Source organism: Pocillopora verrucosa, chromosome 1 (genome assembly GCF_036669915.1).
Source record: "Pocillopora verrucosa isolate sample1 chromosome 1, ASM3666991v2, whole genome shotgun sequence".
NCBI lineage: Eukaryota > Metazoa > Cnidaria > Anthozoa > Scleractinia > Pocilloporidae > Pocillopora > Pocillopora verrucosa.
In genome coordinates this window covers 2,695,013-2,722,027 of record NC_089312.1, presented here as the reverse complement: position 1 = coordinate 2,722,027, position 27,015 = coordinate 2,695,013, and the positions used below count along the sequence as shown (strand labels likewise).

At 38.6% G+C, this 27,015-nt stretch overlaps 4 protein-coding genes across 6 annotated transcripts; 1 reads left to right on the top strand and 3 right to left on the bottom strand.

Moving 5' to 3' along the window:
* The first annotated feature begins 1,826 nt into the window (after positions 1-1,826).
* LOC131794082 (ras-related and estrogen-regulated growth inhibitor-like) lies at positions 1,827-5,658 on the top strand. The gene is made up of 4 exons (XM_059111586.2): positions 1,827-1,970; positions 2,559-2,615; positions 4,231-4,304; positions 5,011-5,658. Exons 1-4 carry the CDS (start codon positions 1,883-1,885, stop codon positions 5,437-5,439), a joined length of 648 nt encoding a protein of 215 aa, XP_058967569.2. The 5' UTR covers positions 1,827-1,882; the 3' UTR covers positions 5,440-5,658.
* A 43-nt stretch (positions 5,659-5,701) lies between these two features.
* On the bottom strand, positions 5,702-10,663 carry LOC131794079 (ras-related and estrogen-regulated growth inhibitor). The gene is made up of 4 exons (XM_059111580.2): positions 10,250-10,663; positions 9,016-9,072; positions 7,169-7,242; positions 5,702-6,567 (listed from the first exon to the last, which is right to left on the bottom strand). Exons 1-4 carry the CDS (start codon positions 10,341-10,343, stop codon positions 5,998-6,000), a joined length of 795 nt encoding a protein of 264 aa, XP_058967563.1. The 5' UTR covers positions 10,344-10,663; the 3' UTR covers positions 5,702-5,997.
* Positions 10,664-12,562: 1,899 nt separating this feature from the next.
* LOC131794089 (ras-related and estrogen-regulated growth inhibitor-like) lies at positions 12,563-19,509 on the bottom strand. Of its 3 annotated transcripts, none has more exons than XM_059111596.2 (5): positions 19,428-19,509; positions 17,230-17,325; positions 14,129-14,185; positions 13,462-13,535; positions 12,563-13,030 (listed from the first exon to the last, which is right to left on the bottom strand). In XM_059111596.2, the coding sequence occupies exons 2-5, from the start codon at positions 17,318-17,320 to the stop codon at positions 12,611-12,613; spliced, it is 642 nt and encodes a 213-aa protein (XP_058967579.1). In that variant the 5' UTR covers positions 17,321-17,325; positions 19,428-19,509; the 3' UTR covers positions 12,563-12,610. The 3 variants fall into 3 exon arrangements, with proteins under 3 accessions (XP_058967579.1, XP_058967578.1, XP_058967580.1); XM_059111595.2 differs by lacking the exon at positions 19,428-19,509 and adding an exon at positions 17,492-17,629; XM_059111597.2 differs by lacking the exons at positions 17,230-17,325; positions 19,428-19,509 and adding an exon at positions 15,467-15,581.
* A 1,427-nt stretch (positions 19,510-20,936) lies between these two features.
* LOC131794088 (ras-related and estrogen-regulated growth inhibitor-like protein) lies at positions 20,937-26,532 on the bottom strand. The gene is made up of 6 exons (XM_059111594.2): positions 26,337-26,532; positions 26,155-26,253; positions 25,646-25,787; positions 24,091-24,147; positions 23,375-23,448; positions 20,937-22,179 (listed from the first exon to the last, which is right to left on the bottom strand). Exons 2-6 carry the CDS (start codon positions 26,188-26,190, stop codon positions 21,748-21,750), a joined length of 741 nt encoding a protein of 246 aa, XP_058967577.2. The 5' UTR covers positions 26,191-26,253; positions 26,337-26,532; the 3' UTR covers positions 20,937-21,747.
* Between the last annotated feature and the right edge of the window lie 483 nt (positions 26,533-27,015).

Genomic DNA, 27,015 nt, shown 5'->3' with positions numbered 1-27,015 from the left:
AATTGCATGGAGAAAATTAAAAACATCATCGGTTAAGTGGTGTTTGGTGGTTTTTCGTTTCGTCATTTGAGCATTACTTAGTCCATCGCTTTAATGTTAAGGAAAATCGGTGAAATTCGTTTACGCAGAGCTTCGATCAAGTTTTCATCCTGCTTTCAGTTTTTTCGATGTGTTCCGAAAAAATGCACCCAGCGATTATTAGAACTGGCTTTCAGCCAAACTCAGGGCTTGTCCACACGTGTCCGTTTTGATTGATAGCGTCACGAACGGTGTTCGACTCAATCTGCCCTGCGCGCGAGATAAGACGAAATTAGCATAGCGGATATTGCTGCCACTTGGGCTTCATGCAAGCATTATGGCATGTTTTCAGTTGAATTTTTGCGATGTTCAATGTTTAAGGCGATTATATTTATGCAAGGGGCGACGCAACATAATAGGGCTTATTTCCTTGCCAGTTCCGGGTTAGTGTGAGAACATCAAACAATTAAATCGTAGAAGTCGAAAAGCACGGCCTAGCCGATCAGGATGCACGGGTGAGCGGTGGGGCAACCTTGTAAACCAAATAGTCATCTCAGAAGAGTGGATGGAGGATTTTACAATGAGTCGTGGCTATATCTACAATTTAGTGGACGATACGATTGAATACGCCAACTTTATCAATGATGATACTTTTTTTTATCGAATTCATTGCCGGTTACGCTTTCCCATGGACGGGAAAAAGCGATTTAAAAGCACAACGTGTAGACGCTTAGTTTATCGTTTTCCATTAAAAACATGAACAACGGTTACGTCTGGAAGGGGCCAACCTTCTCTTCTGACGGCACTAACAGTGTCGATTTCACATCTGGATTTGGGTATGTTGCAAGTCCCAAAAAAACTAGAGAATATTAGTGAAAGCATTGCGTAATTTATCGAAAGAAGCCGCATTTCCATAAATGGTTCTGAAAAAAAGCTGAACATGTGAGGCATGCCGTTTGTTCGTTTGACAGGTAGATACACCAATGAGAGCTGTAACTGAGGCTTTGATGATAGAGACGTTTTAAAAAGACATAAATAACACATTGACTTTACTATGCCTCTTAGAGCTTTTAAATTTTGATTTATCATTGAAAGGGAATGAACCTGCCTGAATTATGAAAAACGAAAAAGAGAGTGTGCAAGAATATCAGGAAAGTGAAACTGATCAAAGACCAGGGCAAACCAAAGTTTTCCGGCTTTTGGCCACGTTGAAAATTTCACAACGAAACATGCGAAACACTCGGTGAATAACACGTGCTATCATTTGTCAACAGTTTATCTTCGTCTTATATAATATACTAACTACATAAGTGTTTGGAATGTACTTACCCGGTTTTCAACCAATGTTAGAGCTCAAAGCTTGAACAAGTGACGTATAAACGTGATTGAATTACGTAACGGCGTCAACAAACATGTTTTGGTTTTCATATCATCACAATAGGGTCATTAGAGGCAACGATATTTTTATACGAGGTACCGGCACTGAGCCATTAAGAGACATATTAATGCTGTAGCAGCAACACTCGGTGAATGCACTGCCGGGAAGATCATAGCTATAGTTATTGATTACAATACCGAGGAAGAAGTTTCTGGGAGACTATTGAAGCCGTAAGTTTTTAACAACATTGCAATTATTTTCTACATCTTAATGCTCTCTTGTCACATTAACCGTCTTGTCAACCTTTGTGACGAAACAATTTTCAACTCGAAGCGACATCCAATGCAAAGACACAACTGATAAGTTCAAAGCATTTCAGCTGAGAAGCACTCTTCTGAACTGCCATTTTTCCAATTCACATCAGTTGTATTAGGTACTTTGTGCAAGACGACCGAGAGCCATCTCTGACGGACTGTGGAACAAGAAATGGGACAGAGAAAGATTGGAACTCCTTCCAGCAGCTTGGAGAAAATTAACGTTGTGGTGATGGGCAAAGATGATGTCGGAAAATCTGGTTAGAATGATTATCATGAACAAGTTGTTATTGCTCAGTACATTATGGTCTTAAGGCAAAACGGTAGCGCCCGAGTTCGCCTTTACGCCCTTTTTAGCAATTCAGTTCCTAAAAAATCGTTCCGTTTAAGGTGTGTTCATGGATTTTATCAGTACATCAGTTTGTTGGACAGTCTCTGTAAGGGCCTTTACTCTCTGCAAAAGATCAATGTATTTCGACCCAGCGGCTGCCTTCGGAGGTCAAGCCCGGAAAGGGATAAAACCCTGTTTAGTAAAATTTAGGAGATATCCACCTTTTTCATTATAAAATCTATGGGAACACATGCAGACATGACTATACAAAACGTGTTCTGTTTGACAAGAAGTTTGCCTGCATGGAGCTTGCTAAGAACGACCTTAACACACTCGAAAACTACACTATTGTCGATTTCGATGTTTTTGTAAGGATGCCAATCTAAACAATTTCAACAAATATGTTGTTTTTGCAAACAGGCGCCTGGCGCTGTACGACTGTACAGTTTGATTTGTTGCGTTCGCTGCTGGTGTTGTATGCCCAAACCTTTTGATTTCTTTGCCCGTTCTCTTGCAGCTATGACGGTTCGCCTTCTCACTAAAAGATTCATCGGCGAATATGACAGCTCTCTTGGTAAGTTTCAATATAAAAATGTAGCCTGCGTCGGTGAAAGCTAATTGGGTTAATCGCATCTGTCAAATTACATTAGCTGGGCTCTTAGCTGACTTAGCGCGCCTCTTGCTGCGACGGCAAATATCAAATCATATCATGCAAATATCTTCTTGGTCTAGAATTTAAACGGATTTATCACCTAAAAAGGTCTCTTTTGCGTTTTTTAATCTTGTTGTTAAATTGTTTTAGGTTTTTAAATGGTACTGGTACTTGTCAAAATAAGATATGCATTATTAAATTTTTAGCTTCGGGAAACTACAATATTTAAAAGCCGGTTTCCCCTTTAAGCAGCTCAAGGAAACAATTCTTGATTTGTTTCTCTTTAAACTATAAGGGCATTTCTTTTCGTCTAACGTTTTTCATTTTGCTCTTCTGCCCTTATTCTCACAAAAACATGAAATGGCCAACTCAGGCTGTTTCAGATTATATTTCCCGTGAAGTTATGATTAGGACGTAGAGTTATTTATTTGAATGTTGGAGTTGAATAAGGCAAGACAATAGCGGCTTTTAAGTTAAAAATGGGAACTGATACCGTGAAAGAACACTAGGTGTTTTTTCACGTAAAATTTATTGTTTTTCTGAAAAATTAAGGGCAAAGATATCGCTGTCGCAATGTGGTCTGCCAAATAACATGCTATTCTGCAAGGAGACGTTAAGTCTTTCTCTGCCTTTGTTTTGGTCATGAATGCGTGCCATTAACTCTCAGTGAAGAGTTTGGCTTTCAAAGAATGAGCCCATACGTGGAACAGATGGTTTCTACTTAGGAAGATAACGTTGACCAATAAAGATTGCGTTTCTTTGTTTTTTTACTTAGTTACAATCGAAAAAAATTCTCACAAAAAAGGGCGTGTGGATGATAAAAGTATGACCGCAGACAGCCCTTCATCAGATTAGTACGCGCATGGTATTACAGCTCTAAGCTTTTTATAAAGAAATGATCGCATACCATCCCATTAAAAGTTACTTCAAAATTTTCATTGAGGAGTAGAGAAAGAGAAAGGAAACAAAACAAAACACATAAAAAAATGTACAATGGCGTTCGATTATTTTATGAAAAGCACGAGGCAGCGCCGTGGATTGCAAACACTGCGAAGCGGTAAACGGTGAACAGATTTTGAGAACATGCGGTGCCTCAGCGAGAAGAAGCTCGCTCACGTTAGGAGGCGGGTCATTTCGTGATGATTGCCTTTTTCCTGAATGAATTTCGAGTTACGTCATTCAATTACGAAATAATTGCAAATTATAATTGTTACAATGACACTGAAGTAATGACGTTCATCTGGATAAAAATGCGCATAAAACTTTAAAGCTTAAAATCCCACTCTTTCAAATACACGATTACAACTAAGCTCCAACGCTCTCAAAGGAAGAAGTTTGGTTAAGCCACGATGAAATCTGTCTGATCTCTCCATAAGGCCCCTTCTCTTATTTCACTGATCGTGAGTCGCCGCTTCGCCAACTGACTCGTTTCCCATGGCTTTGCCGGTAATTACAAAATGCCAGGCTAGCGGGCTAGCTTCCCTCTGAAATTGAAAATTTAGATTTGTCCTTCTCTCTCTTTTGTTTTTAATTTCAGAGTCAATCTATCGGCATTACTTTAAGCTAGAAGAGAACTTCATTGCATTGGACATCATGGACACAGCCGGCAAGGTGAAACATTTATGAAACCTGTGTATGACAAGGAAAAAATGGAAAAGAAATGGAATTTATTGTACTGTCACTGCTCGAATATTATTTATTTTCATTTGGTTTGTCAGCCACAAAAAGACTTGTTAGCCACAAATTAATTCTCAAAACAAGCATAATAATGAATACTTTAAGTTTTCAGCAATCTTGTTCCCAGGGTTCTCTCTTACTCGTTCCCAGGGTTTCTTTTTTACTCATTCTCAAGAGAGTAACCCGAGAACGAAATTGGTTTTTGAGCAGAGGCAAACGCAAGTTAAGTCGCCTTTCACATTCGCTTCGTGCTTACCACTGGTGAACTGTTACAAGTTCATAAATTAAAAAAGCACCAGAAATAAAAACAAAAGAAACCTCAAAGAAGTAACAATTGAAAGCTGCCTTTTGTAAGGATTACAATATTTCAAGAAAGCTAGTATGAAAGCCATTATAATTACAAACTGAAGAAAGATTCTTATCTTCCAGTCGTCATGATTTTACGTCTGAAATTACCGCATAATTACTCTCCATGTTTCGCTAAGTGTTTAATACAACAACAGTCATGTGATTTGTTCTCTGGATTTTGAATAAGCTTTTAAAATTGACGCCATAAATGATGGGTAAAAAAAAGTTCATTTATATCAATAATCGTAATTAATAAAATAATGTTTTATATTGATAATAATCGCATTTACAGAATACTGAAGAGAAGCTGAGTCAGTGCTCATCCTTCGGAAACATGTTTTTGTTGCTGTTCTCCATCACCAACAGATCATCTCTAAAAGAAATTCATCGACTCGGTCATTATTTGAAGACAATGAAAACGAGCGGCGCGTACAGCATTAGCGTTGTTGGAACAAAACGAGACTTGTCGGAATACCGAAAGGTTTCCGAAGATGAGGGGAGGACACTCGCCAATGAGCTCGGAGGAACCTATCACGAGATCTCCAGCGCTGAAGGATACGAAGAAACACTGAAACTGTTTCAAGATGCGATCAAAGTGCATCTGCAGTCGCGGTACACCGATCGAGACCGGCAAAAGAGGGGACTGGGGCTAAGGAAACTCAGGGAGGGCCTCCTTATGCGAACCAAGTCACTTTACAGAAAACGAGGCCTGACCTTTTAGGTAGACCTACGGGGTGGTGACCACAGGCGCCTTTTACATGAATGTGTTTGATGTCAGTGTAAATAGCTAAATTGTAAAGTTTGAAGTTGTAAGTAAATTATGTAGTTAGCTAATACTGTCATAACAAAAACACATATTATGAAAAACGTAAAGGTGCAGTTCCTATCGTTCCCACAAGATCGATTTTGTGAGAAAGCTTGACTTGAATATAACATTTTATTTACTAATATTAAAATACCATTCATTTCCAAGAAATGTGATCAGTGGATATACCATGGGAATTTTATTTTATTTTACATGTAAAAGAATCGTATTAAACAGCTAAAATTACAGTTATTGATAAGTTTCTTTTGGTATCTTCAACTAATCCCACTACTGGATCATCAAAATTTCGGCTTAAATTAAGCTATCGACTTGCTGTCATTGGATTCCTCTTGAATTTTCGTCCTCCCTCTTAATCTGCGTTTCTGTGTCGTGTGACAATTTTTGATGCCCTCATGGCCTTGCCTTTGCTTCTTTAAATTTCATTCAAGGAATACTTTAAAATACAAGGAATACTTAAAAACTTGCCGTCGATACAACTGAATTTCGATGGCAATCTCCATCTTGGGATAAATCTTCATGACTGGAAGATTTAGGCTTAGAAGCCTCGTGGATAGGATCAGCATCGCTGAATGACCTGGGTCTCAACTGCAACCTCTCGCGCTGGGCCTTAGCCACTTCGTGGCCAAGTGATCTCTTTCGGAATGACTTCGCCGTTTCTACAATTCCTTCTTTTACTCTTGACAACGTCGAAGCTTTACTTTTGTCGAAGCAACGTTTTACTGAATCAAATAGCAGCTCTTGTGTCTCCAAATAACCCTCTGCACTGGACACCTGATAAAATCCGCAGCCTAATTCTTCGGCCAACAACCTTCCTTCTTGTTCTTCGACTTCTTGGGCGAACTCGAGGTCGGCCTTTGTTCCCACTATCATTATGGTGGGGCCGGCAGGACCCAGGGGTTTTCCTTGTAGGATGTAACGAGCCAGAAGTGATGCTTCTTCAAAGGAGGTGCGATCAGTTGTCGAGTAGACAACAAAGAAGAGCTCCGCGAAAGACATACACATTTGCATCTTTTCCGTGGAATTCTATGAAAAATCGAATTCAAGTAGGTGAATATCCTAGAAGATAAACAACCCATCGGAAAGCTTTGAAAATAATTATCAGTGCTGGGTAGAAATGATCTTTAATAGGTAAAGGATCCTCCAAAAGAATCAGTCTGTCAGCCATAGCCGATTTTCATTCAGTTTTTCTAGCCAAGCTTACACGAATGGCGAAGAAGCGGTGAATAGCGAGAAGGACCTTAGAAAAAGAGATGATTAATCGGTTCTCATTTCCCCTTGTGCGCCATTGATTTTTCAGATTTCTGGGCGCCACACAAGATCTGATAATGTTTTAGTGAACAGTCATCATTTAACACCGTGAAGGGGGGGGGGAAGGGTGGGGTGGAGAATTATGGGGGGGATCACATGGTTTTCAGGGGGAACAGAGAGGGATCAGTCGTCGCCAACGGAATAGAAAGAGAGAGCTATAGGAAATTTGCCACTAATACACTTCCAATGAGGTGAACTCGTAGGAATATTGCAGAGCCTTGTAAGAGGTTCACAACCAAAATCCTTTGCCCTCCCACCCCCCACCCCATCCCACCCTGCCTCTTAGGAGATTAATAAAGATTAGTCCTTAGTGTACCTTTCCTGCTGTGTCCATGATGTCCAAGGACACAAATTGGCCATCAACTAACAAGTGATGCCTGTAAGTTGCCTCTGCATTTGAAAAGAAATATTTCATAATTACCCTCACATTTGAACCAACACAAGGTTATTCGTCAAACAAATATTAGAGTTTGTTATTCATTTACTTTTGATGATCGATGTAGTTTCGCGCTGACGAGAAAAAAGGCATAATATGTAGATTTCCTGTAGCTCAAGCAAGGAGAGTTTGGTGAACAATCAGGAGCTCGCTTCTTTAGTCGGTTATAATTTTCTTTATTATCGTGACATTAATGTTTGCTTCAGAGGAGATACTGTGATCAGAAATTTAGAGGCTACTTAAGCTACCCCTAGGGGTCACAGGGTTCGCTCTAATTTTATTTTGTTTGCCAACAAAAGATTTTTATAGAAATTTTGCGCATACTGCGTACTCCAAGGTCACGTTTTAACAAAACAAGGGTAACCTTGTTGATCTGTCGTAAACCGGCCCAGTTGACGATTGATTGCCATCGCTGCTCATGATGTCGGGTCACTCAGACGATTAAAACTCTCCAACCCAGACTTGCCTGTCAACACTTACATACAATCACGGAACAAAACAGGTAAAATTACATGGCCCAAAAAACGTGAGCAGCTGTTACCCGTTGCCCCGTCCTCGACCAGTAATGTGAGGGTAAAAAAGACGACAAAACTAAGGAGAAACCAGGGAAACCACTCAGATTTTGCATTTCTCTGGGGGAAATTTGACGAGAAGTTTATTCTATGATTCCAGCCTATTCAACGCAATTATTTGAGCATTACACTGCATTTTTCAATCGGTTTACCGCTGTAATAAACCACTTGGCCGAGATGTTGATTTCTCCTAATATTTACGCCGGTAAACCGATAGAAAGTGCAATCTATTACCTTAACGAAAATAAACTTAAATTTTCTATGGGTTAACCACTAAAATGAACGATGGGTTTTTGACCAAGTGGGGCTCTCTTGATAACTCAGTAGTTATTAAGTAAAACAGTTACTTTGTAAACCGAGCGGACCCCACGCAGGAACTTTGTTGTCAGAGGCATTTTTACAGGAAAGGTTGAGCACGTACGAGAAAAAAAATCGTTTTGAATTCACTTCAAAACCCTGATTTATTTTTGAAGTCATGATTTTTTACGGCTTACTGACTCATTTCAGATTTGAAGAGCTTTTTGCTTCCGAGTTAGTTCAGCCATGAGTGTAACAAAGAGTATACATTTACGACTACGTCTGATAAGGTGGCGGCGCGTCGTTCTTTATCATCAGTTAATCCCCAGCGGCGCCGTTATTTTAATTTTTTTTTACTAATTTTTTTTAATTAAAATGAAAAATTCCTATAAAAAGTTGAGATTTTAAATTAACTAGCACTTTTTTCCTTGCTGCTCTAATATCCAGAAATACCACTTCGGGCCAACTATTCAGAATAGCATATTCCTTTTTCTTTTGAAATATACAGCAGGCCTTGAATTGAAGGTGACAAACTACTGTAAAACTTTGCCTTAGTTAGTAGCATGGATTTTCAATATGTATTTAGCCTTCCAAATAGCTTTAGAAAGGCCTCCTGTTTCTCATCTTAGGCCGTGGGACGAGTCAAGGTATATTAAAGGTAAAGAGTGAGTACGCGCCGGGCGAACGCGCGGACTTCTTTTAACTTGCGCATCCGACAACGTGTTTACTGAGAAAGAGCGATGGATTGCTCGTGATCTAATCTTCAAAGGAAAACATTTATTCCATTTTAAATTTATTCAGATGTTGGCAAGATCGGAAAAGTGGAGAATCCTGGTATTAATCACTTTGCGAACTTACCCAATGTACTGTCGTAATCGCCAATGAAACGTTTGGTCAGGAACCGGACTGTGAGAGCTGCAGGTGGAAAATTTACACAAACGTTAATGAGATTACACGGGTTCTTGTTCTAACGGATCATCACGACGCAATTAAAACGAAGTTAAAATGAGGAAACCAGACATTGCTTATTTTACTGTCGATAAAAAACGTGACGCTAGATTAGATTGACTTTGGACGATGGGAGGAAAAATTTATACCCGAAACCAAAGAAATTTTATGGTTGAAAACCCAATCAAATTTTTTTATGAATACAATCATTCAGTTCGTTTTAATTTATCTGGCAAAGATTCAACTGTTTCTCGAGATTTTCAAACAATTTTTTTAACATGATTTAGCCTAGTGTTATACTCGCCTATTTCCCATTAAATTATTCGCTGGAAATTCACAATAAAATACTTCTTCCGACTGACACGACAAGCAAAGGCCAACTTTGGTTCCATTGTGAAGACCAATCTGGCTATCGCCTGACTCCTGCTATTCTACTGTCAAGTTGAATGCACATACATCTATTGCATCGAAAGCTATTACAAGCTACTTTTAAAATTACAAACATTGCTGTATAATTTATTTTTCTTTTCTTTTCCATTTTTTATTATTTTTTTTTCACGCGAAGAAAAAGCAAAATTTAATTGCAAACATTTACCAAACATTCTAGATTACGTAAGTGACAGCTTTTAAGGTGTTTAAAGAAAACCCTCCTAAATTTAACAATCTTGTGACCAGGCCGCGTTACGCTTGTGTGTCTCGCGTTGCCTTCTTTTAAAGGAAAAGAAAAGAGGTAGAGGATGTTATTCAGGGCACTTATGTGCTAAAATTCTGAGCAAGAACTCAATATTTACTAGTAAATAGTACTAAAATTCATTCGGCGTTGCTCAGGCATTTTAATAAAGGGCAGACATGCCAAAACCTATTATAAAACCTCATAAGCTTCGGGATAAAGGGAAACAAAAGCGGATTTTTTTTCTGGATTTTTATGTTTAGCCATAATAGCATGCATACGTGTTTGGATACTTTGCGGCATTGACAATTTCCTGGTCCAAGGTGTCACGACTAGAATCTTCTTCGTGTTTCGTTCGATTTGAAGTCATATTAGTGGAAGGTTAAGTACTAATAAGAACTGAACTTTTGGTTTCAATTAATGAGCTATTTACAATTCTATTCTATAACGTATAGAATACTTTTATGAACTTACCTGATTTTCCAACGCCATCTTTTCCCAGAACAACAGCTCGAATGGTTTTCAAAGTGTGATGGTGTACATGGGCCCCGTTGCGTCTTTTCTTCATGGTTACAGACGGGAATAATGGTGACTCCAAATAAAAACTAGAACACAATTTTCCCCTGTGTCCTTCGGTAACGACAACAAAACAAACAACCTCTCGATTCAAAGAGAGAGTCTTGAGTGTGTCTTAAGAGCGGACGGCACTTCTGCGCTTAATAACACACGGACGTCAAGGTCTCTTGGGGGTTTGCTATTGTTCTCAGATATGAAAGAACCTACCGATCTTTTTGTAAAGACGTGGCCATAACATTTCTAAATCGCTTCTTAAAACCAAGGGGGACTCCAAATACTTCGAGAATAGTCTGAACACCAGCCGTAGTAATTTTTTTCCCCTTCTAGTAGAAAAATAACCATGTGTTATTCATGCGACAAATACTCAAGTCACGTTTTTGTCATTTGTTGGCTTTACGAGTTTCATCTGTTAAAACAAATTAACTTCACCTATCATCAAGTCATAAAATGCTCATTTTATGTAATAATAATTAACACATTCGGAACAAAAAAATAATTGATGCTTTCTCGTTTAGAAAGTGTTCAGAGCTTCTGAATAAAAAACGCCAATTTCGAAATAAGACGAGTCAGACTTTCTATTGAGGAAACCCTTTTTATTGCGACAAGGAACATTTTGAAGCGTACCATCAGGGTGGGCGGTAAGTTTTTTTGAAAGAAAATGTTTCTTTACACCTGGTTTCACGGTTTCGCTGCTCGTAACTCCCACTCAAATACGGTGATAAGTAAATGCGTGGAGCGAAATTACAGAAATTCACCTTTTCGAACTCGCTTGATGAAACAGAACTTTTCAAAGTCTCCATCCAATTTTATAGGAAAGAAATGTTATTCCAATGATCACATCTTTATTTACATATTTTACGGCTATTCTGTAACTATGAAGAAGGTAAAGAAAAAGTCCTACATGCACTTTGCACTTTGTGACACATGACGAGAAGCCCCAGTGATGAGGGGTTATTATGGGTATTTTGTGTGACATTACATTTGACAAGGTGACGTGACAACTTAGCGCGAGAAACAAGCGTGACAGACAAGTCTCCCAGATCCCAACTAAAGTCGACGAAAAGGATTCTCGGTGAGTTGAAATTTATTTTACATGTTCATTAAAGCGGTTTTAAAATGTAATGGAATATCTACCAGTTGGTGTTTGATAGAGCCAAAACAATAGCCAGCTCGGAGAACTGAATGATTCCTTCGAGACGTTCGGTTGGCATTTTCAAACAAGCGGGCGACATAGTTTAAAACAACTCTATTTTGTCCATCAGGAGAATGGATGCTACGTTAAAGTTGAATTTAGGTCAAGGAAGGGTAAAAAGTACGTGTAGAAATGACATTGACTTCTTCTGTCCGTCCCCAAATCGAGCTAGTGTAATAGCGAAACGCGCGCTACCTGCGCAATTCTGAACCGACCATCTTCGATCTCTTGCATTGCTTCCCGTCTTTGTTCTGGGGATTCCTCGCAGTATTTCGTTTAATAGAAAATGCAGGCATGGCTCTTCCATCCTTTGAGTGATTCACCCAAGTTTACTTTTCCCAAAGCGTTGTATGTAGACAAAACTCAGATTGTTTTTTATTGCAGTTACCACTTTTACCGTCACGCAATATCTCAATACGTGACAATATACTATCCTAGAACATCAGTACCGCTTTTTTTTCTGTTTGCCTACTATTTACACTAACTTAGATAGCATTGACCTCAAACAAGCTGCCTTCACCAAGCTAAAACTTAACACAAGCAAACTTTTCGCTCAAATCAATTTTCATTTCCAAAATAGCGAGACTCTCTTGATTGAATCAAGGCCAATTGTCATCTTTTTTTTCTAGAAATGACCGGTTGGAATGTTCTTCCGTATTAGACAGGCTGATTCGTAGAATTGACTTTATGATTTGATGCGTTAGTTCCACTAGAAGTACTCAATCTTTTATTTGGGACCTGTCATCGTTTTTCGCCTGGAGGGAGGGAGGGGGGGGGTCAGTGGATTTTGGATGTGTCATGATAAAATTTACCAGATAACACCATAAGGCTCTGTAATATTCTTTTGACGACCTCTCTCCCCCCTTCCCTTTGGCAGTCGATTCTCTACATGCGTTACCCTCCTTTTATACTCTGTTGGCGACGACTGATCCCCCACTCCCCCTCCGCTCCTCCCGAAAACCATGTGATCCCCCAAAATGTTCCGCCACCTCCCCCCTCCCCAGGCAATAAAATTGCCTCGTTCCTAAGCGCGATACAATAATACATCAAAGCCAGTCTTAGAATATTTAAAGTGAGCATGACTTTCTCCTTGTGTAGATCCCTTTAAAACCTTCTTTCATCCTTGACAAAGGACCCGCTTTCTCTTTGTCGCCATTTTCCTGGTCGGTTTTATTGCTCAAATGCAGTCTCAGTGAATCATTCAACAGAGAGTTTGTTTCGACGAATCCCTCCGAGACTGAAATCTCGCAGAATACAGACCTTATTTCCCTAGCAAATTCATACCCTTCGTTTCTCGAGACTCTTCTGTAACGACACAGGTCTGTCTTTGTACCAACTAGAATCATAACACAATCATTGTCTTTCACTCCTTGTATGTATTTCCCCAAACGTTTCGCCTCCAAAAATGAAACTCGATCAGTGATAGAGAAGAGAATAAAGAAAACTTCCCCAAAAGATGCGCATTTCTCCAACTTCTGTGTCGTATTCTGGAGGAAAGAAAAATAATAATTTCTGTAGTTGATGACCTGCCTTGTTGAGTTAGAGGCGGTGGCCCAGTGTTTAGTTCCACGGAAACTTTGGTACTCACGAGGCTCGTGGATTGTAGTCCGAGAGGACTGTTTTGTAGCCTTGCTCGGTTGTATGAAGAAAATTTGAGAGCAAAACATATCACTGTTACAGTGATATTTCCCACCCAGGGGTTTAAGTGGATACCAGCGGACTATCGGGGAAACATTAACATACGGCAGTGTGATCACCACTTTGTTGGACTTGCAGCTCTTTCGGGGCCATCGCGAACCTTACGCGAACCTTTGCGAAAGTGTTGCGATATGTTTCCGGTTATTTAATGATAGAGTGGTATACGCACCGCTCCTTTTTTATTCTACCCCGTCAATTTGATTATGCATATGATATTTACCTCTCCGGCTGTGTCCATGATGTCAAGGGCTAGGTATTGCCCATCCAGTGTCATGTGATGTCGATAAGTCATCTCTATTAAATTGAATAAAAACGGAGACGAACATTAGGAAATTCTCCAATCTCGCCCATACCAAACATTGTTCAATGTATGACGTCAATTACAGTATCATTATAAATTATCTTGTTCAAAAGAAATGCAGGTTGTAAAAGAAAAAACTGTCAGATATTAAGTTGTAATATCCTCGTTTCAGCTTGTCAATGTCAAAAAGGGAGAGACGGTATGAAGTTTTCTTCGCTGACCCCATTTATTTGTCTGATGTGAGCTTGTGCAAAATAATTTTTCACAGTTTTAAGGTTGCCCATCATCGAATCAAGAGGACTTAAGGTCTCTGTGGGGTTCTTACGGCTTACGGTAAACTTCTTTCCGTTACGATTGAAAAAAAAAATTACGGTTAACTTTTTCCACAACTAAGGGTAAAAAAAGTGACCATTTTTACACCTAACCGTTGAACTTTTTGGCCCTTTTACAGCTTACGGTTAACTCTGTTGAGACCCTCGAATAGTCGATGGATGAGTTGACGGTGGGAGGAGGGGATGGATTGAGTTAGATGCTGTACTCATAGTGAAGTAGGGGCTGTCCTTGGGGGCTTTAGTTTGCCACTCACCTAAACTTTCATCATACTCTCCAATAAACCGTCTGGTCAAGAATCGGACAGTGAGAGCTGAAACGAGAGTTAATCCAAGAGAAAGTTCACTGGATAAATAGGCATCGCCTTAAGCATTCTTAAGAATTCTTTCATGAATTAGTAAGTTTTTGACCCTATCAAACTATTTATTAAGTTGTGTTTATTGTGCATACATTGTGTACTCAGTTCGAAGTTTTATCTGCGACGTATTTTCTCTTAATAATAATAATAGTAATCAGAATAATTTCAAACTTAAGGATTTTGATTTTCAAATTCTTAGGAGCCTAGAAGTTAAGGACAGTTTCCACACTTAGTGTCTCTGGATTTAATTTTAGACCTGACACTCAAATAAGGTTTCCTTTCTTATCTTCTGTACCAGTCAATCAAGAAAAAGAAAATAATTTCAACCGTTTAGATGGCCTTAAAGTTTGCAAGAACAATCTCCTTCACAAGGAAATTGAAATTTGAACGAGGCCAATACTTAGATCACAAGGGGAAAAGTCAACAGTTGACGGTCTGAGAGGAGGTATGCTGGACACCCAGACATGATTTTTATCTAAAGGTTCTTCGTTTCTTTTATTTGTCGACTTTGTGTGAAAAAAAAATATATCACAGCTGTGCCCTGAGGGGTATGTCAAAAAAGTCATGCGATCCTTTCGTTAAAAAAAAAATTGCGCCTGTTTTTTGTTTTGTTTTTTGTCTAAATGGTCGAAAGTTGTCTTGCGGTTTAGCATACAGACTTGAAGACGTTGACCTCGAGAACTGCAGCGTAGAAAGAGGAAATGTCATGGTTTCTGCGGTTAAGTATTAGTAACTGATGATCGTTAAGATCCATTTGTATCACGTAGGCCATGCCATTTTAACTGAAATCACCAAATATGATATATATAAGCTCTCTATTGCCAAAGGTCTTTAGGGAGGTCTCATTGTGACACCGAGTTTTTCTTACATACGTTTTGTTCAGTGCTCTCTTACTCGCTGTTCTCACGTTCCCTGGTTCTGAAAAAATATTTTCGTTTGGTTAAACGTCTTACAGAGTTTTCCGTGTCCTTTTGTTTGTATAGAATTCTTTGTCATTGTGCAAACGAAGATCGATTGCAACTGTGGGATTTTTTTCTATGTAACTACTGAAACAACCACTTCATTGATGATCTTCTATGGAACTTTAAGAACTACGAAGCAATGAAAGGAATTCAAACAATAAGCCCTCAGTACTTGAATGTGGTGAACGTTTTTGAACATGAAAAAGTCTGAAGTGTCACGTATCTTATTCTATGCAACTTAATAATTGAGAGAACACTGATAATTTTGAAATACCCATCATGTTAGCACGCACTGCATAGAATGTTGGATACGTTCAAATGTAAAATCCAGCATCATGTGCCACGGGTGAAGTTGTTTACTTTCAGTATCTTCTCCAGTTTTCCATGGAAGTTCAGTTTGAATCGGTGTTATTCACTGTGTTACACTATTTTGTATGTTAGATAAGTTTCAACAGCAGTGTATTCAGATACCGGAAGTATTTGTATCTCATTTGGACTTCACCCTGAGTGTTAAAGACTGAGCCAGCAGTTGTTGAGACAAAGACGTAGCTTAGTGAACTCATTTCATTGTTATCGTTATTTGAAAACGATTAGTACACCCTTAAACGTGACCTCTTGGATGCCTTAAAGTGTGATTTCACTTTGTTCCACTGAGTTCTCACGCGAAGCACTTCATTAGGATAAAAAAGATTACGCATATGCACCCGTTTTGTTCCCTCGGTAAATGTTCATTGTTGCATTATTTTGTGGTACTGTTGATACCCACTCATGGGTTGTTGTGGGTCATTCTTCTGAATGAATTCTTTGAAGTTAAAGCGAATTTACTCAGTTTCATTGGCGGTGTCTGAATTGCTGATAGTCAAGTGTTTTATCTGAAGATGCTAGAGAGATTTCAGTCTGCGCCCGCGTCTGCCTTACAGGTGCGCGACAGATCTTGTCATTCTTTTTCCAATGTTCCACTAATAACAAAACTTTTCAGCTGGGCGTTGTGCGAAATTCTGTGAAAATACTTTATTGAAATAGCGATTACTGGGAGCGTTTGAAGAGGTACACCTGGCAGCCAAGTCAACATCTGTTATTTTAGCTTATATATCTCCATTTTTTTGGCCGCTTTCTTGGGGTGAACCTTTTATCGTAATTGGACAACTGTTGCGGTGTTTGAAAAAACGTCAACACGCGCGTAGCTTTCAGAAAAAGACCGCGATCTTAATCTCGAGAATATAAGAAAGCCACTTGATTTGATCGCATTCTGAAACAATTGCAATCGCTCATGATATCTTTATGATACCCACGTCGATGCCTGACTGATAACTGAAAAATTATATCAAAACATATGTTTTTATACGCTGGGTTATTTTAGGAACCCTCTGAAAATCAATTATTTTGGCCTGATTATTCACTTTTCTGTTTGTTAGTGAAAGCAATTTCCTAAAGTGATGATCATAATTGATTGCGAAATCACTACAAGACAAAGATAATCGATAAAACTCTCGTAATTGATATGCATAATTTATCGGTTTTCCTGCGCCTGATGAAAGCTGTTAAACATCCTTTTAAAGACGAATTATCGTCCACTAAAATAAATACATTTATTTTACGTGGTATATAACTTCTTTAAATTTAACATTATGAGTTAGAAATGTCAACCAACTCCTGGCATTTTGTTGTGTTCCCTTACTTCTGAAACAGATTACTTCATAGCTCCGAAAGTCTTAGTTTGGTTTCAGAAGTCAAGCCTTTTCATGGACTACGTTGCTGGAAAGTTGAATTTAAGGTTTGTTTTCATGGGCCAGTTTATGATCCTAGCGGTCTGATTCCCGTAGCATGAAATGATAAACAATATTGCTACAGGCTCCCCTCGGATGGGACACCAGTCCATCTTTGGTTATCCCAAGAAATCTCGTTCCGTTTCCTCCGATAGTTCCTCGATAGTTCCCCGGTGCCTTTTTCTTGGCGGAGGGGGCTATTTTGAGAGTCAACTGCAGCTTTTGTTGTAATGATACAGTGATACTCAAGGCTATAACTTATCTGACATACCTGATTTTCCGACGCCATCCAACCCAAGCACCACCGCGTGGACATTTGTGATGTTTGAAGGATTCGCTGAACACGTTCTTTTACGTCTCATGCTCTCTTTGTGGTCAGTCAGCGTCAGAGCACAACAATAAAGCATAAATATACATTAACGACTGTAAATGAGTTGCAGACTAGACGTTAATCGGTTTTTCATTATATATATATAGGTGCAAGAAAGAAAAACAAACAAACAAAAAATTAATCAAAACATTTAGAAGCGCACCTTGCACTGTGGAAATACTCTAACCGCGTTCCTCAATACACTCTCTCAAAATTGAATGACTCTTTTTTCTCACACGGTCGATACAACTTGAAAAGCATATGCATTTCGACAATAGCACGTATGAGGTACAAAAACATGTGAATATTGGATTTCTCATGGAAACCGGCCAATCAAGTGAAGTGTTTGATGATCGCTCAGCGAACAAACTTTGGACAGGGGCGCGTATTTCTGCACGTTTTTTGTGTCCCAGTTCCCCTCGGGATGGTGGGAACAGTCAAACAAAAAAAGGTATAAAAAAAAAGTTGTGGAAATACGAAAATGGGAAGTATCCATCGATAAAGGAAAGTTTTTGGAAAAAAGAAGAGCAAAATAACATTCTTGTTCACTAATTCGCAGTGGAAACGTGCCAAAATAACCAGACTACAATAAGTGAAAGTTGCTTTTCGAGCGGAAACTAGCTAAACCGGCATGACTCCCCAAAAGATTTGAAGCGGAAGCTGCGAGTACTTTTAAGGTGTGTCCCTTACGTCGCCCACACTTAGACTGTACATTTTATCATGTGTACAATTTGCTTGTAGGGCTGATTACATCAAGAGAATGCACCGCGATATACCTCCCTGCCAGCCTTCGGAATTTTTCAATTAATCCAATAAAAAGTTCATACCATTTATTTAATTAACTCTCAGATAATGCATGTGAAGAGTTTCGTCGGTAAGCATTATTACGTGCAAATTGATTTCAAACATAGATCTGTAATAAAAGATTCCTTTAGTTAAACGGATCAATTCCTGAAAAATCAAGAGATTTTCCTTGTTGCAGGGATTTATTAGTTGCATTTAATGCAATAACGTTGAACACGCCGCATATTCTAAAGCTAATTAAGTAGCCATGTTATATTAATCCTATAAAGATCGATAGAGACGTCTTACAGCTGGTATTGCCTTTCAAGATAAAGCGGTTCCATATTCCAACTTATTTTCTAGGTGCTGAAATGCTTGCTATCATTGCAAGCATTCCATGTATCGCAACATTTGTTGTAAAGGGCTTACATTAGCAGTGTTATTGATAAGAAAGGTAGGCCGGTTATCGGAAGTCGAGAGTGAAAAAAATGTTCATGTCTGCCTCTCTTTGACCTAGTAATGCACGTGTTCAGTGCAGAGATTATGTCAAATTACATAAGTGTAGCATATTTTGGTTACCGTTAGGACGAAGAGAGAGCATGCCGTTCATGCCGGAGAGAGAGCGAATGTAAGACAGCATCTACAATCAACTCATGCACAAAGATGGTCTTGGTCACATTTTTAATCACATGCAACAAACTTGAAAGTAAAGGAAAAGCTCCAAGGCATTCTCCTAACCTGTTTTGGAGCAAAAAGCTAAACAACTTGCCACTGAGTGAAGGGTTGATCTTCACGGTTTGAGCGCTTTTAAGGTCGTCGCACAAAAGAAAAAATCAAGGCTTTGATGGGGTGAAAACTCTTTCCTTCCAGCTTTTAGTAGGACGCTGATATCAACAAAGGAACGCCGTAGTGACATGTTCGGATGATTATGCTTGAATTTCGTGTTTACTTGTTTGCGAACGAGCTCATCAAGGCCTGGGCTGTTGAGAGCCGGCCTTAAATTTACGGTTACAGTAGATTAGACACAAACCCAGTTCTTATTCTCTTGATTGGACACGAATCACGCTACGGTCCTTTGAACCGTTGTAAACAGACCCACCACGTTATATACAGAATGAGCTCCATGAGTTCAATGTCTCGTGTTAATATAGCCGACATAAGATCAGGTTTTTGAGTAATCAGAAAATTTGCGCCATTATAATTCGTTCCAATTGTTTTTGCTCTTATTATGTAATTATTTAGTCTTTCCTCCTAAACGAAAACTATGAAATTGAATTTTCTGAATGAAGAAATGATGAGACGATTTTCAAACATACCTCAAATAGAATGGGGGTTGAACTTTCCACTTGTTAGTTCTAAGCATGTGACTATACTGGCAAGACCTCGATAATCTTGAACCTTTAAATGTAAAATCAGCTCTGAGGAAGTTATTTTTAGGGTTTGCAGAAAATTGTCGTGATATTAACACAAACTTGATGATCTTCCCTTCACGGGATAGGTTGGCTATTTTTGTTGAAAACTAAATTACAGCTAAGAGTGTTCCAATTCATTTTGATGTCGCTTTAACGAAGTGCGAAAAATGAGTTTATGCTGTGTGTTACATATCTTAAACAAAAGAGGCACGTTTTTTTCAGTTGGTTAGTTTTTTGAACAAATGAAAAGATGACCTTGTATGTTCACTTAGTAACTGGCCTTAGGCAATCCTTTATGAGGTCGGGTGAGAAAAATTGTATCGATGAAAGGATGAACTGCTCCAGGTTATAAAAAGCTATTTTTAGTGGATAAATCAAAATTTGTTTGTCCTATCGTATGAGAAATTTATAGGAAAATGATCTTATTTTCTATTGAAGCACAGGAAACACCTGCTTTGATAATTATCGCCCATGTATAAATGTGAAAAACACCAATCAACGTTTAACCTTGCTTAATGAGGCATTGGAAACTAAATTCCTTCACGTAATGAAGTAACTATGTCGTTTGATTCAGTATAATGTGAAAAAGGAGCAAAGAACAAAAGAATATTAAACCTTGGAAGCTCATATTTTTTACAAGATGTTTACTGAGACAATAAGCAGTTATTGGATGAGTTAAGGGGGTAAGTTTCTATAGAAACTGTGGTGCTGCGTCGCTGGGAGGGTATAACAGGGCAATTTAGTATTTTCAACTGTGTCGATAACGTAAATTGGCCACCGTAAAGAGTTTCAAAGGTGGCGTTTAGAGTGTTAGCTCTTCGTCAGAGCGAATGGAGGAATTGTGTGTTGTATGTTTTTTTGTATATAGAAAATAGAGCTACGCTATTGGTGGGAATATGGTGACAAGAAAACAAGAATAAATAAGTCGAATACCAGTCGTTGATACCGTGGGAATTAAGAGTTATTGGATGAGGTTGAGCATTATGTCATCAGTTATCAAAACCTAAGTCTGCGTTACTTGCCGAAGCCAAAGGCTGAAACAGGTAACACAGACACGAGGTTTCATAGTTCATGATAATCCGAGGAGCGAACTCACTAATTGTTTAATTGAAAAATTTTTAAACAATCTGCCAAAGAAAACACTCCTCACTGAGTTTGCCAAAGTTTGAGAATACTTCACGGACGAGGGGCTTGGAAACTAGGCATACTTTGTACTCGAAATGATAATACACGCTGCAGATATTGCATTTATCATGTTAACTTCACACGCTTTTGTCCAATGATAGAATGCTCTTGATCAATCAGGTTTTTCATTGTAAGCTTTAGAAACTCTCTACGGTGACCAATTTACATGATCAACTGGCTGCTATAACCAAATTATCAATTCGAAATATTCTAGGTAACATCAGCGAAGTCGAGGTAACAGTGTAATTCTACACATTTTTATTTCTGGATTCGTCCTTACCGGCGTAAAGTATTCATCATCAGGTAAAAGGAAACACTGTCTGTTTTATCTTTAATAAGGAGCAAGAGCAGGCGGTTTTGGGAACAGTTCATGCCATGATTCCTGGCATAAACCGATGATCAGTCGTCTGAAATCCACGGTACTGTACTGCTTTCAGAGACAATCATTCTAAGAGACTGATTTCCTCTGGTTAAAATGATTTTTATGTCCCGTACGCGTCGCTCAAATATGGAGACCGAGCACACGCGGCACTGGATCTCCACGTGCCAAAAAGTTCCTGACATGTGATTGAGTATTTCTGGACCCTGCTGAAATCCCCCAAAAGCGGAATTGATCTAAGAATACTTTTAGTAGGTTCAAAATGGTTTCATAGGATTCTTTTGTTATCATCACTTTCCTGAAAATGGTATCAAACAAATTTCCAATTGCTGCAGACCCTACGTGACTGATCATATTTGTGACATAGAATACAACCATAGCAGACCTACAAACTGTTAGAAATACCACTGTGTTTATTTTTTGGCCGCTAACTAAATAAGAGTCAGTTTATGAGTAATGATTAGAAATTTGTGAGAAGCTTTTTCAAATAAAGCGAAAATTAAAAGAGAAAGGAAATATGCTCGTAACCTTTCATCAAACAATTGGTTGCTAGAAATATTAGGATGTTTTTTAGTTTCCTTGAAAAGGAATGATTTTGTAAGGATCCGTCTCTCAGCTTGGTCTTTTACGCGAACTGTTTTCATTGGAAACTGACTGCCTCTAAAATTCGACACTTCCTGATCGGTACCTGTGTTCTGTAATGACAGTTTGTCCCTTGTTTTTGAAACCTCCTTTCAATCTCCTCATCAGTGGAGACTTGGGCGTCTTTTGTACATGTCCAAGGGATACTCTTAGATAAGTTTGTTTCAATATCTTGCTGTGCTCAGCAAAATCTTCAGAATTTGATAGCTGATGGAATGAACAACCCATGTTCACGGCGAAAAGTTTTCCCTCAAATTCTGTCACCTCTGTGTGTCGTTTCTGATCTGCTTTCGTTGCTATTAGAAAAATCGCTGACGAGGGAATATTCTTTGTTTCGTGTAGATATTTGATGATGAGGGTGGCCTCTTGGAACGATGAGCGATCAGTGATGGAGTAAACTACGAATATGATGTCCAATGATGCACAGGTATCAATTTTTTCTTTGCAATTCTGAAATATTATATTAAAAATAAAACTGTTAGACGTTAAAAAGGGAGAGGGAGGTGTAAAATTTTGAAATTAATAAATTTTAGAAAATTGCAGGGCCTGATTGTTCAAAGCTGGGTTAAGATAACCCAAGATAAGTGCGAAATTTGATGTCAGATCTGAATGCTTTCAAAGAAAATCCAGCTGAATTTCTCTTGTCTACAGTGTTGTGATTGGATGCTTTAATGAGAACAGAGAAAATCATCCCAAACAGGCTTTTGAACAAAGGAGTTAAGGAAACCCGGATTAAAATTTAGCCTTGGGTTAGCGCTTATGGGGCGTCGAAAAAAAAATGGGCCCTGTCACACGAACACGATTTCCTAAAGGACCTCTGAGGTTCAATTCCTAGTCTTCAATATTCAGAGTTAAAAGATGAAAAGTGATCAGATGAAGAAGTAAAGGGGCTTGAAGGCGGCTTGTGATTTGCACTGGATTTCGAATCCTTGTCAAAAGTTCGATTTCGACTTATCTGTGTATTAATATGCAATTGCCAGGATTGTACGCATCGGTATCCAAGTCTTGGATCAATTTCAGTATCTGAGAAACTGCGGACCTACCCCTCCCTTAACCCAACATTAACCCTAACTTGTCATCAATCGACTGTTGCCGGGTGAGGGGAGGGATAGGTGAGCAGTTGCTCAGATACTGTCATGGATTCCAAGCGTTAAATGTATGCACATGCGTAGTCAAATTGATTGTCCGTGAAAGCTATTAATAGCCTTTGCCATATCATTACTGCAAGACTGGAATATAGATGGAGATGTTCCTTCACAACTAATATTGGAGTCATTAACAAGTTAAATTACTCTTGCTTACTAATAGAAATGTCACTTCGTTCTGCTCATCGCAAAAGAAAAGGTCAATCCTAATTGGGAGTGCAATGATAATTTACTTGACAAAACTGGTTGTTTACAGCAGTTGAATTAATAATTAATTGCAGACATCTTGAATTGTACGCCTTCATGTTGTGCTGTTATCACTAAATAACTGTTACAATACCCAGATAAAGCTTTACACGAACCAATAAATAAAAATTGTGGAGAGATCAGAGACATCACTAACTATAATTCCCCGAAATCGATGAAATCTTCTACATCGAAACTCATGCACCTAATACAGGATTGCAAAAAAAGATAAGTAACAAGGAAAGGGTTGATACCTTGCCAGCTGTGTCAAAAACATGAAATAACACCTCTTGTCCTTCTATATCAACGCGATGCTGATACCAGCTCTCTGTGGTTTAAAAAAAATTTGAGGAATTCTTTTACTGTTTACGCTAATTCAAAACTAATTAAATGCCTTCCCAAGATAACACCTTGCGCGATCCTCATCTTTTCAGTCTGTTAGCGAGTTAGTCAGGTTTATGCTTTTATACGTGAACGAACGCAATGTTGTTTAGTTAGCGGTACATTCTGGTAGCAAAGCCAATGTTTGAAATTTCTCTAACCCTGCTGAAACGTTTTCTCGAAGTCAGTAGTATTCTTTCTTTGAAGTTTTTAAAATTTGTACCGAAAAGTTGAAGGTATTTTGTACGTCTGTTACTGCTTACAATCTGCACTAATTGCGTGAACTTTGTATCAAAAGGTTTAGATTTATCTCTGTGCTTCTGTTGATAAGTGGGTGACTCAGAAATAAATTGTTATTTGAGAGAAAGGTACAGATCAGAATTTTCCGCCTACGTGCTGTAATTTTTCTACTAACTCGTAAACAAGTGTCGCCCCTCTGAAATTATTTAAATATTTTAAAAAACATTCCGAGTGAAAATCGATTGTTGTTCATAAAGTGATTCTTATAGAGATTCAAGAATAGAGGACGTTATTGATTTAGTCACTAGCTGTTACAGTGAGGTAGTATTTATCGTGTTTATCAACTTACCTAATGTGCCGTCGTACTCCCCAATGTAACGACGTGTCAGAAGACGAACAGTGAAGGCTAGCAGAAGGAAAAGAGAATGAAACTAAAAGAAAATTTTAACCTGTGGCACTGAGTAACAACTAATCTCTGCTCATGTTACCCTGGAATATCAATATATTATCCAGAAAAAACGTATTTGTGAAAAAATGTCAGCTGTAGGGTCTGATCACGACATAACAACCTATCTCCAATTCACTAGGCAACTCGTACAGTGTAACAACCACACCAGGGAACTATAAGTATCATGTTTGAGGAGTTAACTAGCTAGGTAAAAGATCAGTTAGAATTACTCCTACTAGGCAACATTGATTTGTGATCGTAAAATTACAAAAGTAACTAGACAATTAAGTAAATATAATTAGGAAAAGACAAATAAAAAAACACAAAATGACAAAACTGAAAGATTAAACATCAAAAGGTTTCGCCGTACAGCAAGGTGTTTGTTTTCGACAGTATTGTTTTGGAAGTTTTATCAGTTTACAAACAAACCCCCATTTAAAGGCTCATCGGGAAATCATGCAAAATTGGGAGCATAACAGAGCGGCTTGACGCTTCGCTGAACTGTACAATGGCGTTTTGGAGAGCTTAAAATAAAATTATGAATGTAACTTTTGAGTACGAAAACACGGAATAATTGTCGTCCCATCAAAGAGAGTCCAAAGATTAATTTATTTCATGTCACCTTACATTTCTTAAGAATTTGTACATAGATATTTTTGGTCACAGCTTTACCACGAAACGCCGGAAGGATATAAAAGAAATCTGATTACTGACGATAAGCATTGTTGCGCCTACCAAAAGTCAATATGTTGAAGTTTAGAAATGGAAACTTGATGAGTGAGTGGAGTGGGTTTCACTAAAGATGTTCGGTTCCCTGCTGCGAGAAGATGCTGTACTCACGCAAACTTTTTTTATCGTTCTCAACTGTTGTGTAGTAGAGCTACAGACGAGTGTGTTTTGTGTTTTTCAAAGGTTAAAATCTTGAAACTATATTTTGTTAGGGAAGAAAAACGCCAAACATTGGGGTAATTTGAAAAGAAAGGCGTATGGCATACGTGAAAACCTACTGCAAACAACGAACTTACAAGAAAATTCGAGTAATATTTTCAGGATTGACGAGCAGTCAATATTCCTCCGCTCTAAAGTTGCTTAGTAATGACGTCTTTTTCAGTGCACATACAGAGAAAATCTCTACCTGACTTATTTTAGGATATTTTGGCATTAAATAGTCTCTTACAACGCTGTTAATGTTTTTTACATCCGGTGACAAAATCTTAGTAAAGAAGCCTCTGTTTGATTTTATCATGACATTTCGTTTTATCCTGGTAGAACTTCCTTGGATGCCTGTCTCTTGCATGCGGCAACTAGTGCGTGATAGCAAGAGGCTCTCTCAAACTATTTTATTGCCGCGTCAGCTCCGAGAGAAGTTTGCTGATAATCCCTCAATTGCAGGCGCGTGCGACAGGCCTCGTAAGGTCGCGATTTTAATATAATACATGAAAGGCTCTCCACTCACCGGTTTTTCCAACGCCATCTTTGCCCAGCACAGCTGCTCTGATGACTTTGTTCTCCTCTTCGATGTTATTATTTGACCCTACGCTGAGATTCCGCGGTTTTCGTGGAAACACTGAATGGCCAGCGCTATCTTGTGGGAAAGACTTCAGGAAAACAAAACAAAACAAAAAAAAATCATGCATGCATTAGCTGTTCCCTAAATGTCAGAATATGCATATCGCTCCGTCTTGTTATTTCTACTAACTTCTCTACGGAATCGCTCATCTCAACCTTTCACCGCAAGATGCAAAAAGAACACTCAAATATCTAAATGCATTGCTACTGGATTTCCTTTGTGGACAGCCAAGTGATTTTCCGAGAGCTAACCGCAGAATGCATAAGAAATCTAACATCGGGGAAAAATACACCTTGTCGCATGTTTTGTTACTTAGTGAACAAGTTTTATGATAATTTAAACATCACAACTTTTAGTGAGTTTAAATAAACATTTACCCAGTTAAATTTACTTACCATTCGTCTTCCAAATTGGTCACCTTTAGTTTCCATTTTTCACCGTGTATATGATCCGACTCTTGGCAAATCTCTGATCGGCACAACAACGTATTAAACCTTGTGGAAAAATAGAAGAAAAAGTTCTCTGGTCAACAGTTTCTCAAACGTGGTTCACTCCATTCGAGGCTAATGATGCTTACAACTGCTTGTTCGCCTAGCTCAGGGTTCAAATTATTGACGAACGTATCTTTGCGAGATGACTGCAGAGAATTATACTTCCTATTCAACGCATGTTAGTTGGACACGGGTCAAATATAACACAAGAGCCAGTCTGGCACGGAAACTCAAATCTTTACGTCGCTTTTGATGTAACCATTGTTGGCGGCAAATTATAAGTGACTGTTATCGATACCAGGGGTGTAAGGTCACTGTGGAGTTTTCTTTCTTCGGACCATTTTAATGGAAAAACATCAAAACTTGTCAAAGCAAATATTCGGCCCTCCCAGGGTTATTTAGAAAGCAAACAGCGTTAAAGCAAATCAAGGCTCTAAGGTTTAAAGGAGGGGCGTGAAACAAGGAAGAGAGAGTACATCCTGAATCTTTAGATTCATCTGTACTTAATCTATCAATTTTAGTTTACTATAGAAACTGTATTTTCCTAAATATGGTATCTTTCAGGAATAAAATCTATCGTGTATAAATTGATCACCTAGTCTCCTTAGTTTCCCAGCGACAAAATTCTGTCTTCTAGCCAGCTTAATTTTTCCTTAATCTGCCTTTTTAATTAGCGGATTAGTACGTGATAGAGGCTTAAATGTGATTAACTACAGGGATAGTTCAAATATGTAGGAATCAAAGTCCTGTTTGAGACGCAACCAA